At 41.6% G+C, this 15,688-nt stretch overlaps 1 protein-coding gene across 8 annotated transcripts in view; it reads right to left on the reverse strand.

Moving 5' to 3' along the window:
- The window catches only part of htr2cl1 (5-hydroxytryptamine (serotonin) receptor 2C, G protein-coupled-like 1), a 345,669-nt gene that overhangs the window by 106,999 nt on the left and 222,982 nt on the right, over positions 1-15,688 (reverse strand). For 7 of the 8 annotated variants that reach the window (XM_085153790.1, XM_085153788.1, XM_085153789.1 and 4 more), the window contains one exon: positions 11,205-15,621. The exons of the other annotated variant lie outside the window; for it this stretch is intronic. In XM_085153790.1, the coding sequence (XP_085009916.1) occupies positions 15,037-15,621 (585 nt within the window). In that variant the 3' untranslated portion in view covers positions 11,205-15,036. Of the gene's footprint in view, positions 1-11,204; positions 15,622-15,688 lie in introns of those variants that run through there. 8 annotated transcript variants of the gene reach the window in all.

Below are 15,688 nucleotides of genomic sequence, written 5' to 3' on the forward strand. Positions count from 1 at the left end.
GATTTAAGGCAGAGCACGTCGTACACCTTAGTTGTCTTCCTCAGCGTCAACGACGAAACTCTTTCATTTTATTTTTAAGATTTTGCTGTTCAAAATCTCCTCATGACAATCCTTTGGAAGCCCACTGTCGTTTGTCAGTTGTCCTGCAGATGGTCCCTGCTTCTCACTGGTCCTCTTGAAGCGTTTTCTCCTAGTCATAGTTTGCATCTGCGCCTCAGTCAATCCTTCCATATCCCTCATGTCATGGTTCCTGCAATTTAAAAATGAAAACTTCCCCGGAAAACCCTCTTTTGCCCTATGTTAGCTTAGCACAATTAGACATGCACAATAAAGTTGTGCATTGTCTCTTAAAAATTCTCAGGGCTTCTCCCCTAGAGTGGCTTCACTCCAGGCCCTGTTGTAAGAAAAAACATTAGCCAGTGGTGTGTCCTGCTGTAAATCATGTGATTAGATCATGATTAGCCCTCTGCTGTGGAAAATGTGATGTAGATGTTAGCGCAGCGCATCTGCATGCACACTTTCTCACAGTGACCTCTGCACTGTAAACAATACAAGGTCATGAATAACACACCGCTGGTAAATTCACAAAGACACAGAAAGTGGCAATTAAAGGTTAAGTCAACACGGCCCCAAAGCCCATGCAACCCAGGATGTTGCTGTCACCTTTCTGCTCCTGTAACAAAGAAACATACATACATCCACCCTTTTGTCAGGTCAAGGTGGAGGTGCAATCTTGCATAGTCAGTTCCCATTTTTATTTGCCGTCAGTAGAACCTCTCGTGATGCAATAAGTTTCTACTGCCAGCAATGACGTCATTTCAAAAAAGAAAAAAAAGAATTTAGACTGGATTACCTCGCTGAATCCTTTTTGACAGGGACTTGTTTTCTGATTGTCCCAAATAAGTGGCTTTCTCCCGAGCCCATTTTAATTTTGGAGAAGCTCACTTGCGATTGATCAACATGTTGTATAGCGCTTTCGATTCCGATCTTGCAGGCCTGCTTGAAAAAGAGAAAATTGCCAAACAAAAATCTCAGTGCACTGTTAAAAATCAAAAAATATGAAGGCCTCTTTTAGAAGTTGTCTAAGCGTACTCCCTTAGAATGATAGATCAAAACAACTAATTGGCAGGTTCAAAGTGGTACCAAAAGAAAATGCATCAGCCAAGTAAATCCCCAAAACTTTCATCCACCAGTCACACACCTCACACAACAGCAATATTCTATTAGAAAATGAGTTTTTGTTTTCCCCATGTACCCAGATGTGTGTCATGATAAGACCTCCCTCACACATCAGAAACCAGAAACTCAATAATCTATTAGTCCCCACTCATCTGACCCTCCCGCAGCACTCTGTTCACTGCTGATTCAATCATCCCTCCCCAAAAATACTACTAGTTCACTAGTCTATGTATCATTTCTTAACCTACTAAGCTAACCGGACAAGATGATGGTAACAGAAATGCATGCTTAAAATGCTATTTGGTCTTCATGAGCTTCATTGCATGTGTGTATGTGTTAGTAGGATTAATGCATTTTTCTGTTTGTGTAATTTTGTGTACCTCTCCTCTTTGCGGTGCTCCAGACACTTTTCAATTCTCCACGCAAGGTCGTTTTTCTTCCCAGTTTCCTAAACCCAAATTTCATTCCCACACTACAACAGCCTTCCTCCATGTTGTCCCCTTCTCCTTTGACTGTGGTCTCATCTCATCTCTCCCCCTTGCAGCAGTCCAGTGAGAGTCAGTTGTCTTTCAGCTTTGTCCTGTGTTTTCCACTGTCTCATTTTGCCATTTTTGCGCCGAAAGTGGCAAATGTCCAACTCAAGCAGTCTTTTCAAAAGTCCATTCACACACGGTGAAGTTGCAGCTCCTTGGAAATGCACATCCATCCATCCAGTCATGATGATGCCATTTTTCTCCTTGCTGTCGCTGTCTTGCACAGCTGTTGCTGCTGGACCTTTTCTTCACTGCTCAGGATGCTGCTGTGAGCTCTCGAGATCCATCTCGTTGTTCTGAAACTGCATTTCTTGTCTTCAGGGAGAGATTTTTGGAGCTTGTTTTCTCAGGGTGACAAACACATGGAAGTTAAGCTGTAAAACAATTTAGCCAAAACTTGGCTTGAGTGTTTCTAATGATGTTAACCTATAATTTTCTTCCGACTGCTGCACGTGGAAAATTGATCCGGGTCTGTTCTTCACCTGCAAGTGACACACTGAGACATTTTGATCATTAAACACAAAACCCTTGCCCTAATTTTATTGCTCATTTTCATCAACAATTCTGCTAATTTCGTGTGTGTCCACCCTAGGGGACCTGGTGGCCTGCAGTACCACCTTCTCCCTCTAGTTGGAAACAACTGTTACACACATTTCTACACTCCTCTCTCTTTTTTTTTCTTGTTTTTGTTCCCCATTTTCAACATTTTGTAACCCCATTTTTCACTGTTTTTACACACACATCAACTTTTCCCACACAACCATTCTCTGCAATCTTACACACCACACATTTACTCAATTCTTACCATACAGTCACGTATTGAGTTTTGTCTCTGGCCGCCTGGTGGAACGTCTGCCGATCTACTGGATCTAGATCCCATTTTACTACACGAGGCGTCCCCCGTGAGGCCCTTGCCTTCTACGGACCAAGGAACGAACACCGCCACTCCGTGCACTATAGTACACGGAAATGGATTCCGACAGTGTACCCGAGTTGCTGTCCCTGTGACGTACTTGGACCGAACACAGGTCTGGGCCGGCTTCTCCCCAACAGCGCGCTCGAGCCAATGTCCTTGTGATGAGCCGTACCCAACACAAGCCTGGGGCCTCAAACCACCAGGTTTTCCTCCCGGAGACTCGAACTCCGGGGTCGGCCAGCGTTCCCCCCCTCGGCCAGACAAAAAACTCCTCATAACTGTATACAAAGTTAGCTACAACTCACCCATCTGCAGAAGTCCCCTCAAAATCGATGATCTCGGTGGTGACTGAAACACACGGCTCCGTGACTCCTCCATTTCCTTTGCTTCAACAGCTGGTAGGACAAAGCTACCTTTTCCCTCAGGGGTGATCAGCCCGCCCACGGAACCGTTGTTCAGCGACCACACGGCCCACCCTGCTCGCAGCGCCATTTTGTTGTGGAAGTTTTTCCACTTAAATAAAGCCTGCAGACGAGCGGTGAGCGGTAGCTAACATTCTTTAATTCATGCACACAAAGAACAGACAAACAAGCTTGTGGAGCCCTCCATGGCCGCGGGACAGACGGTCAGCAGAGTTCTCCCTGAGCCTAGCATAGCTCTCAGTTAAATACCTTCTCCAGGAACAAAGGCAGTGCACAGCTGTTTCACACTGTGTTCTTGCTCCAGACTGCTGACCACAGGAGGAAAAAAGATGACTCACATGTGAACAGCATGTGGTGTGAAGGGACAGGCTTGAAACAGCAATTTAACTAACACCAACCATCCATCTACTGAACTGAAAAGGAAACTGTATCACTGTATAATAGTAGAACTCACGGAGGTGTTGGAGATGCCTTTCATCGGGCCACCAGGTATGCTGTCTGAGCCAGCATTACTCCCAGAGCCATTTTACAGCTCCACCTGTCTGCCAACAAGCTGTAAAATCACCCTGGATAAGAAGCAGCTTATCCAGTCCTCATAAATAACCTTACACGGTGCTGCTGTGCCCCCTTTCGCCCACAAAGTGGCGCTGTTGCTTCATATGTCACCTCTGTCTCTGTCCTGGGTGCTGACTTCTGTGTCGCTGTCCGTGGTGCTGATTTGCCACCCAGAAAGGAGCTCAGTAATTAGCAAATAAATACATAAACACGATTAATCCTGTAAACTTACCCACATGTAATTATGTGTTTATGTAGCTGTCCACTTGTTTACAGCTGCACTGTCGCGGGTATTTGGCTCCGTTATGCTTCCCTGCAGTGCCATTATGTTTAATGGCCTATATTAGCATAACCAGGACTTCTGAGGGATGTGTAGGGGATGACTTATTGCATGCAGTATGTTTCACATGCTCTGGCTTGATATACAAGAAGGAAACCTGGATTTGGCAAAGTGAGACTTACTCAGAACAGGTGAAACAGAGGACAACGGGGTCATGTCACGTTCTCATTACCTGTTGTACTTGTGGAGATTCATGACATGCATTGTGGTTGTTCATTGCCAGTCTGATCACATTGTTTGGGTTTCTCTGCTGCCATCTTGTGACTGAGAATCAAATGATAAACCCTGTGAAGCTACAGACTGTGGAGAGGACGCCACTGGCTGGGAGCAGAACAACTGTAGGTGGGAGGGAGGTGAAGGGAAAAGTTGAAGTGAAGATAAGGAGACTGCTGATTGATTGTGATGATTGTAATGACCTGTATTAAGCTTGGATCCCTTCTTATTGTTACTGCTAATGAAAATTGTGGCTTGAGATGCGTGATTTTTTTTTCAGCCTCTGAAATGAAAAAGAGTGAAAGAAAAAGTTTCAGAAGGGACATAAAGATCTACTTATTTTTTAAGCTTGTGCAGGCTTCTTTTCCAATAACCTGAGCACAAGCCAGTGAGAAGTGATGATGAAGATTGAGAGAGGAGTGGGTTTCTTAGGAGGTTTGCTGGTTTGAAGAAATGTGTTTCCTATGCTACACTCACAGGAGGAAAAATAGAGAATAACCATTATCGTGAGTGTGTGCAATCAACTCGTTGCCATTGAAGTGGTTGCCTCAAAGATGAGGACCAGGTATGTGACCACTCATAGCTACCATCTTCAAAGCAAAAGTCAGTCTGCTCTCAACTTGCAGCTGAATGAGGTCAGGTTGGCCATTACATGCAATCTGTTTTTGATAATATGTTAAATAACTGGGAATAACTGCAAGCCTGTTGTGGTACACCTCAAGAGAAATTCATATTAACTACTGTTGTGGAAGTTTTTCCACTTAAATAAAGCCTGCAGACGAGCGGTGAGCGGTAGCTAACATTCTTTAATTCATGCACACAAAGAACAGACAAACAAGCTTGTGGAGCCCTCCATGGCCGCGGGACAGACGGTCAGCAGAGTTCTCACTGAGCCTAGCATGGCTCTCAGTTAAATACCTTCTCCAGGAACAAAGGCAGTACACAGCTGTTTCACACCTTAAGGTTCACACTCCCTTGCTACTTCCCAGAGTCCTCAAGAGACAAAAGACTGGTCCTCTGGAGTTCCTGTTTCCCCAACATCTTTGCTACACCCCCTACCATTTGTCTCAAGTATGAGTGTCAGACATGTTAATACAATAACATAATGCGATTAAATACCTAGGTAAAAGAAATTCCTATACACTACTCACATTCAGAGTCCAGCCAGATTCACACATCAGAAGTGCGATGATTGATCCATGTATCGATGGTATCATTACCAAAGAGCGATCAAAGTATTGGATCAATAGGGTGAAAGGATCAATACTTTGTTTCTATCCTCTAAGTTCAGTGTGTCGCCCACTGAAATGAGCCCACATTAATCTTTGGCTCACTTCCACAGCATGTCTTTATCCTGTCTTCCTTCTCTCACCCCTAACTGGTCACAGCAGATGGCCCCGCCCCTCCCTGAGCCTGGTTCTGCCAGCGGTTTCTTCCTGTTGAAAGGGAGTTTTACCTTCCCACTGTTGCTCATAGATTGTTGGTGTTTTCTCTGCTATCTTTGAATTATTGTACCGTCTTTACCTTACAATATAAATAATATAATATAAACCCCTTGAGGCAACTGTTGTTGTGATTACGTGCTATATAAATAAAACTGAATTGAACTGAATTGCTTTAAATAGTGCTGTCAGTGTATCGTCCTGTGCGTGGGGCCGGACGTTGCTAACACGTTAACGAGCTAACCACACTAACGCATTGACACCGTGCAGCCCCATACACCGCGTTAACTCGCTAACAGATTCGCCGCGTTAATGTGGTTATGGCGTAAAAGTCATTTTAACGAGATTAACGCTGACGGCACTACTTTTAAATTAATTGTTATTGGGGGGGGGGGGGGGGGGGGAGTAACAGAAACGCATACCTCAAACATGCAATATAAAAAATATCTCTGAACCGTTTTGTGTTGACTGTCACATCTATTTTATTTATAGTCTATAGCATATTTAAACCAAAGAAGTGGACCCAAAGTGCTTAGGAGACAGGCACATTCACATTCCAGGTTCCCAAAACAGCCCAGTTTTATAATAAATGAAAAGTTGAAAGATATGTTTTTGTCATGTGTAAGGAAGAGGACTCCCTTACTACATTTATTTATATTATATTATCTGTATAGCACCTTATCAAACACTTTATTTAGCATTGCACTTTAAGCATGGATTTGCACACAAGAAGTTTAAATATCTATTGACTATTTATTGGGAAATTTAAAATCAGTTGGTAGCCTTATTTCAGATCCTGCACAGCTGCTCCTCATCAAGGAATGTGGTGGTTGTCTGTCAGGAGAGAAGAATGGTGATTGAGATTGTGATTAAGGTTTACCAGTAAGGAAAACTAATGCAAATGTGTGTGTGAAATCTAGGAATAAAAGTGGTGCAAATAAGTGTTTGTAAGATAATGCTTACGCACCTTTCTTGCCTGTGCCCTCTTCAAGGTGTTTGGGCAAATGTTTCCCTGTCCAGACACCTTTTAAAGGTTCCAGGAGAGACCATTGGTAAAGAGAGTGTGGTGAATCTTTTGGGCTTGGGTTTTTGGGTTTTATAATATTGCGTTTCGTGTAAAATTAAAGTGTGAACTATTTATTAATATGAAAATGTGAAATGTATTTATGTATTTATTAATTCTAATTGATATATTGTATACTGCGGTGGAAGGTTGGGATTTAAGAATTTACCTGAGAGTGGAATAATGGTTTAGTCTGTGACAGCTGAACATATTTAAGGCTGCCGGTTGTCATTAGAGGAGGGATTTGTGCTGTGAAGAAGCTTGATGAGTTAATTGTTGTAAGGAGAGCTGTATGGCAAATAAATACTTTTTGTTCCACTACACTTGCCTTGGTTCATCTCACTGTGTTTCCAGCTGCTAAGGGCTGCCTTGTTACATCGTGTTAGCTAATTGTAGTGAAAAGCAAAAATCACAGTGATTTAGTGTTCATCTCATAAATAACGACACCCTGCTCACCCCTACATAAGCTTTTATAGGTTAAAAATATTGGTGTTGGTTTTGCCAATACTGACTCTGTATTCACTTGGAACTGGATCGATATCAAAATTTGTTGTATCAACACACCACTAACTCATAGATTAGAAACAGAAACGTGAAGGCAATCTGTCTGCATTTAAAAATTACACAGCAGCTATTAGAAAACCTTTAACAATCTATCTGAGACTGATTGCAGTCAGGACTGCAATAGTTTGGAGACAGGTTGCCTCCCAACAAGCAATCTATGCAGTTGCCTTAGTGGCCCGCTACAGTCAGACAAGACATAAAATAATGTATTTGGCCACAATGATAAGAGGGATGTGTGGAGGAGTAAAGGCGAGGCTCTCAAACCTGAGAACACTGTAACAAATGTCAAGCATGGTGGTGGTAGCATCACAATCTGGGCTGTTTTGCTGGATGGAATAATGAAGAAGGACTCTGTCCAAATTGTTCAGTTTCACCTCCAATCAACAGCTGGATGATTGGAACTTGGACACAGTTAGGTGTTCCATGAGGAAAATGTTCCCAAACACACATCATAATTAGCTTTGGAATAGATAAAGCAGGCTAACATTAAGCTTCTGGAAAGGTCTTTCCAAAGCCCAATGAAAATTTGTGAAAACTATAAAACTGCTCAGACCTAAATAAATAGGTCTATTTGAATGAACTCTACCAATTTTAGTAAACAGAGTGGTCACATATCCAGTCAGAATTATTTTCCGAGACTTGTTGATGGATACCAAAAACAACCCAGTCAGCGTGCAACGTAAGGGTGTTGATTAGAGAAAACCCAAAATAAATTCAAACTTGTGCACCTAATTCTCATTTAAAAAAAAATCATTAAAGATGCTGTACAGTCATCCCAACTGGAAAAAAGAACAGTTAACAGAACAGCTCAAAATTAGCATGATATTCATGAGTGTACTGTATGCTGGCGTGGTAACACTGGACCTTTATGCACCAACTATCAAAAGAATGGGAACCTTTTCAGTCAACTGAACCTTTTCAGTTGACTGTTGATTAATATGGTCATATTTTCACTATAGAGTCGAGCACGAGAGGCATTAAGTCGCGCTCACAGCACTGTCATCCATCACCAAACAGCTTTAAGCCTCTTTAAAATTGAAGGAAGTGTGTTTTCTAAGAAATCTCAGTTGAAGTTCTTACTGAGTATTTGATTAGCAGTATTAATACCAACCCTGCACGGACCAGGAAACTTGCCCACAATCATATTATACCGTAGATGCACAAGATCAAGCGGTAATGCTATACTCAGGCCAGCATGAGTATAATACTCATGTTGGGCTTTATTACGTGGCTCTCTGCATGGAGCATGAAACTAAAACACAGCCAAGAGTTTAATTATCTCCAGGTTCAGCTCTGTTCATGAAGCACTTTGGATAAAAGCCTGCACTGATTGGCAGAGGTTTGCAGTAGAACGAGCATAATAGTAGAGCAGAGTGAGGTGTCAGAACAGGGGGTTGGGCCCTGTACTGTTATTATCAAATTCCCCACATTATACTGCTAGGTGTTAATCATCAGAGAGGAGGGATGATTGTGGTTTGATGACAGAAAAAGAAAGAAATTCAATCGAAATTCATCTCAGCCACCACTTTCAAAGTAGTGTTATTGTTTGTTTTTTAAGCTTTTCTTGTCACTATTGTTCCACAGTGTGTTTATCTTGTCAATTCAGTTTTATTTAAATAGCACCAAGTCACAAGAACAGATGCCTTAAGGCACTTTATATTGTTAGATAAAGAGCCTACAATAATAGAGAGAGAAACTCAACAATCAAACAATCAGAAGTTCAGAAGAGAACTTTCAGCTAGTTATAGCCCATCAGTAAAGCACCAAAAACAGTCTGCTTTCCATTAAGATGGATTCAAATGTGGCTAAATGTACAAATAACACAATTGTCCTCACATTAGAATAATATTTTAATAAATAAATAGCAGCATCACACAGAAAAAAAACATCATGTGGATGGTGACATAAATTGTAAAAACTCATAAAAATGTGTCATAGACAAACATTCACACTTAAAATGGTATAAAAAAACCAAAAAAAATAAGATATAACAAAAAAACATCCACTACATAACACAAAAAAGTTCAACGCATAAAAGTCCAAACCCACGAGCGCCGGATAATACAAGAACAAGACAAACCAGGTTTCTGTGTCGATGCAAACCAGCATCAAAGAGGGTGTTTAAATTCGAGGCTCGAGAACGAATGTCGTTTGCAGTGAAGTTGGATTTAGAGTTGCTGGGTTTGTCAGACTCTTGAACATCCTGGCTACTTTCTGAGCCGTTTAGTGACAGAGTTGCATGTTTGGGAAGATCAACCAGAGTACCTTTCAAAAAGCTCTGCTGAAAAGTCTGATTAGCATTTTTTTCAAATGCATTTTTATCTGAAAACTGTAACATGTTGCGAGCTCCTGGGGTTCTCTTTGACATCCTTCCAAATGATGGCAGGAATTATTTTGTGTTTAATTGCAGCAATTTATTGCTATTTCCGTGAGATAGAAAAGTAAAGATAATGACATTCTGGGAAATATGTGCATTTGACTTTGTTGCTGTTTTTGATTTGATTTTAATATACACAATACGATGTGCTCATATGAGTTGGCGTTTCAAAAGTCTTGTCCAGCGCTACGTTTGGACTGAAATATTGAGAGCTGACAAAAAAGCGCAGAGGATCTTTTTGCTACATGCTTACATCACACCAGAAAAGGGACTCCGTGTCAGGATGATATTTTCTGGGCCAAAGGGAGTCCGAACAGAATCAGGATAATATTAAATAAATAAGGCTTGCTAAGGTTGGCTTTAGTGCTTTTTCTTCTCCTTCGTGATGAACAGGGTACACTGCCAAACAGAATAGATCTTCTGTTCTTTATAAGTTGCTGGAAAATAGAAAAATGTTATTTTCTAACCTTTTAACAGCCACTAAATCTGGTGATGCTAGAGAGTAGGGTTAGGGATATGTTAAAGTCAAAGTTTTTCTATAGAATTTCTGCCTATTTGGAAGAAATGCAAACACTAATACCTGCAATGCCAAAATTAATTTATTAATTGTGTGTATATTGCAACCATAAGGATGGATCCCAGGAGGATGTTAAAAGGTTAAGCTCTTGAGTATACTCCACTGTGGACACCTGATGATTGAGTAGTCTTTCCTGTTATACCTCTTTAGAGTCTGATTGAAGTCTGCCACCTGAGGCGCTTACATAGTTGACATGCAATTTCTCCTCGGATAAGTCAGAGCTGTTACAAAAAGCATGCAAGCACAGGGACATCCACATGGACCCTTGCACTCACTGTTTGATGATGAAATTACTTGCAGACATGCAAAGTATAATCCCGGCTTATGTGCCAGGTGTTATTCAAATATACTATTTAATCATAATGCAAAATATGCACTTACAGCAAAATGAAGTCTGGCATAGTGCATCATTTTATACCAAAAGGAGGAGATTCTGATGTAATCATCATAAAAAAATCATAAAAATTACGAAATGAACCCCCATTAGCACTAGCATGTCAGACCTGTCTTCAAGTGCTAGCATGGAGTAACTAATATTTGCTAGCTAGTTAGCTCAACCAAGGTGCTACTGAAATTTCAAAACTATAATTCACAATTTGTGGCCACAAAAGAAGTTCTTATAATACTTCAACTTGTTGGGTTTTTTAAATAAATAATAAATGACAGATTATGTATTATTCAGCTGTGTTGCTAAGGCTAGCAGGTTCACTCTGCTTCCAGTGTTTATGCTAGCCTAGGCTAACAGTGTCCTGGCTTTGCTAATGATTGTCTAATTAAAGTAAACAAACACATTTCTCATAATGTCAGAACATTCCTTGAGTCTCTGTATAGACACATAATTCCTTGAAAATGTAAAATGATTCATACCAGGTAAGAAAATGTGTCAGCTAACACAAGATACAGCGCATTGTCATCCCTTTCTGAGTTTCTATATACTGCTGTAGCATTTCTGGGATTTTTCCTTTAATCTTTAACATAAATCCAAAAAGCTCCCGGAGAGGGAATAATCTTTCTCTCTTTCTATGTACTGAAAAGAAAGTCTGTCAGAAAACGGCTCCAGCTATGTCTATACACACCAGGCTTGGATCGAATTCCACTGAAATCTTTTCAGAGTGATTGCTTTCAGCTGTCCGGACAAGACTGGCACCTGCAGGGACGTTCCTGGTTCAGTCCACTGTGCTGGACACAATCAATAAAACCCAGAAAAGCTTCTGAATCAATCTCAGACTGCAATTTGAGCCAAGCTCGGTACACACACAGGTACACGAGAAACATAGAGCTATTACATTGTGACATAGTGAGTTGGCTGGCCTGGCTGCGGCTCTTTCCGTGCCGGAACACGATCCTTTCAACCACGCTCAGAGAGTCCTCTCTTCTCCTTTTATTTTTTTCCCCCCTGTTTTTCCCCTTGTTTACATGTTATTGTGATAATTGGGAAGTCAATGAGGATAAAATGCCCGAATGCTGTTTGGATGGTGCGTTTTGTTGATTGCCCTGTGTTTGTTTGTTATTTCTTTCCTGTACTTCACAAGAAAGCAAAAATTAGCTGAGGCAGAGAGGATCTTTTGAACAACACTTTAAACATGCATGATATTTGTGGGTCAAACCTCATTGTTGGCTTGCCAACATTAGAGATCATGTAGATCTCTCCTTGTGGAGACAAAAGTGGTGCCAATGCCCACTGGGTAAGTCTGTAGCATACAAATAGTGGATAAATTATACAGAGGTGCATAGAATTAGAACAAAGGGAACTATTATGATTCATTCTAATTGTATGCAGAGGTGGCTGCAGACCTCAGGCTCTAGGTTCGATTGATCACATTGCAGGCTTTGACCTTTTACTCTTTGATTTTGAAGGGCGTAGGGGACATTATGGGTAATAAACATTCAAGTTCTTAGTGTTTTTAGATGCTTGAGGCGATTATTAAGAACATCAAATATTGATTTCTAGAGAAACTGCCGTCTACTATACAAAAGTAGTCATTAAGTGTGAGCCAGTCAGAGATATTATGTTTTAGAAAGTATTAGTTTAGAAAAAAGAGGCAGACTGAACAAAGACTGGTCAATAAAGTGGAAACAGTGGATGGAAAGAGATTTTCCAATAATGCAATCATCTTTCATTTTAAGGGTCTTTTTTCTACTAAATAGCCATCTTTCTAGTATTGTTTTCTTTTATGGAGAAGGGCTGTGATTTTGTTGTACTTTGAAAAACTCCAGTAAATTTAGCCCAACTTTTAATTTAAGGTTAAATCTTCTTTATACATTCATATCTTATCTTCTAAGAGGCGAATTTCTTGATGAAAAGCATGAACTTGACCTTCAAACTCCACACAGTATTATATCTTTTGTAAGGCGGAGTGTTGCAGATAGTTAGTCTTTGCTTTTTTAAAACAACCATCCAGCATTTTGGGTATTTTACTTTGAAAATCTCCTCTAAATCCACAGGACACAATGTATCAATAAAAAGAAGCAGGTTTGTAAAGCTAGCAGAGTGCTATATTACCTGTCTGCATCTTTGACTGCGTCTTTGACTTAAGATTATATAGTCTACATTAGGGGTGTTGTCCAGAATCGTCCCAGCAAATGGATCCCATCCTGGTTGGCCGAGTGTTTTTGAACAATGTTCAGGGTGCAGAGAAGGAATTTTTGTCTTTAACACGAAGTTTTGCAAGCTGCCATGAGAGCGACTCGACGAACTGCTGATTATTTCTTCCTGACAAAGATGTTATTAATGGTCTGTCACACCAAACCAAGTTTGTAAAACCAGTGAGCTCTGTCTTTTGTTTTATTTATGACCCTGGGATTTCTTTGCAGTGACAGTCGACCAGAACTAAGACATATTTTTGAAGATCTACTTCCTTTTTCAGGCCATCTCAGGCTGTTCTTCATTGATTTTGTAAATGGATCGTTCGTTAAATGTGAATGCCTTGACAGTAAAAACTAAAAGCTGAGGTATTTCTAGCAGGAATTAGAATCGGGCCGATTAGAACTACCTCATGATGTCCTCTGTTATCTCGGATAAATTTGTGAATTTGTTCATGAGAAAATGAAACTGCAGGCATGCTTCATCCAGAGTGGATGAAGCATGCCGTCTTGTCAGATGTCAATAAAAATGTGGGAGGAGGGAAAGTGGGAGTGAGAGAGGTGGAGTCAGAGTGACAGGGCTCTGACGGTTGGGGACTTTGTCTCTTAGGGTATCGACTTTCTGTCCGTCTCACGGATGAAATCTAAAGCTACTTGGTCTTAACTGTGAGTTACTGTGAAGCAAACAAAGCCATTAGTGTTCTTTAATTTCTTCCTTTTTTTGTCTTTCACTCTACCCTTCAAGCAGGTTTTAGCCTGCAGAATGCCTGAAACGGGACTAAATTAATAACTGTCCTTGAATACAAATCCCTCATTCTTTTCTTTTTTAAAGTAGATGACACAGAGGTTCTTTTCAATTCAAGAATGTGTCCTTCATAGATGCCCAGAATATCAAATAGCGAAGATTTGTGCTTGTAGATGATATGAAAATCCTGATGCGTAACCTGATAATATGATATGCATGCTCATTAGTTTGGGACATAGTCAAGATTAAAGTCACATATAAGTTGTGGCAAATCAATCAAAAATCAAACCTGCTTTGACTCAAACTTTTCATTTATTTGCATGAGGCTACGTTACACTGTAGTCTTCTTTTAATGAGTGAATGCAAAAGATATACATTTCCCCGTTTGGCTTGTATAAAGAAAAGAGTGGGAATGAGTAATGAGTGTAAACATGAAAAGAGTTCAACTTAACATAAAAAAATTACATATAATGCTTTCCTTTTAGACTGTTTTACTTTTATTTAAGATTTCATTGGTTGCTTTGAGTTAAAAACCTGTGGAAGTAGTGAATTTAGCATTTTGCAAAGTGTTTCTGTTGGTCAACAGAAGCCAGAGCCTGTCAGCTGTGTTAAGCCAAAGGCCTGTATCCCCCTTGTTCAGTCCAATAAAGGAGAAGGGGGGAGGGTAAGAGGCGATCTCTCTGAGTCATGTGACCACTAGATGGCACTGTGAGTCCACCAGAGACCAGCGGTAGTACATTCCTTCATGTTGGTCCCCTCAGACATGCTTCAACTGCAGTTTCCTTCAGAGAAACATCCCCCTCCTGTCGGCTGAATAGTTTCATTAAACATGCTGGAGAGGTTCATTCAGATGGCTCTCAGGACTGCTGTTGTTGTCAAGCTCGACCGGCACAAAAATATATTTGGTTTAGTTTGCTTGGTGTGGAGGGAATCCACGTGGACCCGACCTCGGACTGCATTTTGACTCTGTGTGAAGGCTTGAAGGCATAGTTTGACCCCAGTGGCCTCCCGGTTGGTGCTTGACTCTGTAACCTGCGTCTGTGGGACTCCGTTGCCACAGACGCAGTTGCTCCGTTGCCACTTGACTTAATGCTAGGTTGACGAGAGCTGGCTCTCCACCGACCTCTTCACTTCATCCCTTTCAGTGGATCTCAGCTGGTATTGTCAACGCCATGAGGAGCCCCCACATCTTGCCACTGATGAGTGCTTAGATGTATAGGTAAAGGCCTGGTGGATGCCTTTGTTTTCTATTAATGTTATGAAAGCCAACATTTACAAAATGAGCACACTGGAAATATTGGTTTTCATTCTACCTTTCCAACCCGAAATATTAGCTCTTCCAATTTCTTTCCACATTGATGGACGTAGTACGGAGAAAAAGGCTTGTCAGCAGAGACTAGTCCTTTTCCCAGTAAGAGTCCTCACTACAGTTGAAACCAGTAGAAAAGCTGTCGTGTCCAAGCACCAGCCCTGCTTGGAACAGCATCTGCAGGTTGCAGAAGACTAAAACTGACCGGATGCACACAGTCACACGCTGCTTGTGTGTTCTCTCGGGGCAGGGCTGTAGCTGATGAGTGACAGATCCGGCTCCAGCTCCGGCTCCAGCTCCGTTTCCGGCTCTGTTTCTGAAAGCATGCAAATGTTCTGGCACTCCGAAATGCTCTGCGAGGTTATTCCGAATTGCGTCCCATCGTCCGTCGTGTCCTCCGGGTCCACTGCGAGCCTCCCGTTATCCCCCCTACCGCCATTGCGACAGTTACTGTTGCGGTCCACACCTGCCTTCCCGTGATCGCCCATAAGAAGAGGAGTCACGGCGTGTGAAGGGCACGGCGGCGGGACGAGGAGGGTTTTGCAACCCTGGCCGGCTGCGTTGGCCCCGACTTTGTACTGGCACCTGATGTAGCTGGAGAATGCTCTCCTGTAGGTCTTATTGAAGAGGGTGTAGACCAGCGGGTTGACTCCAGAGGAGATGTAACCCACCCAGACGAAGACGTTGAGGAGGTCATGGAGCAGTGACTCGTTACAGGAGTTGCTGCACAAGACGAAGGTGACGTTGGTGATAAAGAAGGGACACCACATGACGAGGAAGAGGAAAAAGACGATTCCTAGAACCTAGAAGAAGAGAGAGGGGGAAAAGGAAGCGGAGGAAAAAAAGAATAAGAAGAAGATAGTGAATAGA

The sequence above is a fragment of the Neolamprologus multifasciatus genome, chromosome 3 (assembly GCF_963576455.1).
Source record: "Neolamprologus multifasciatus chromosome 3, fNeoMul1.2, whole genome shotgun sequence".
NCBI lineage: Eukaryota > Metazoa > Chordata > Actinopteri > Cichliformes > Cichlidae > Neolamprologus > Neolamprologus multifasciatus.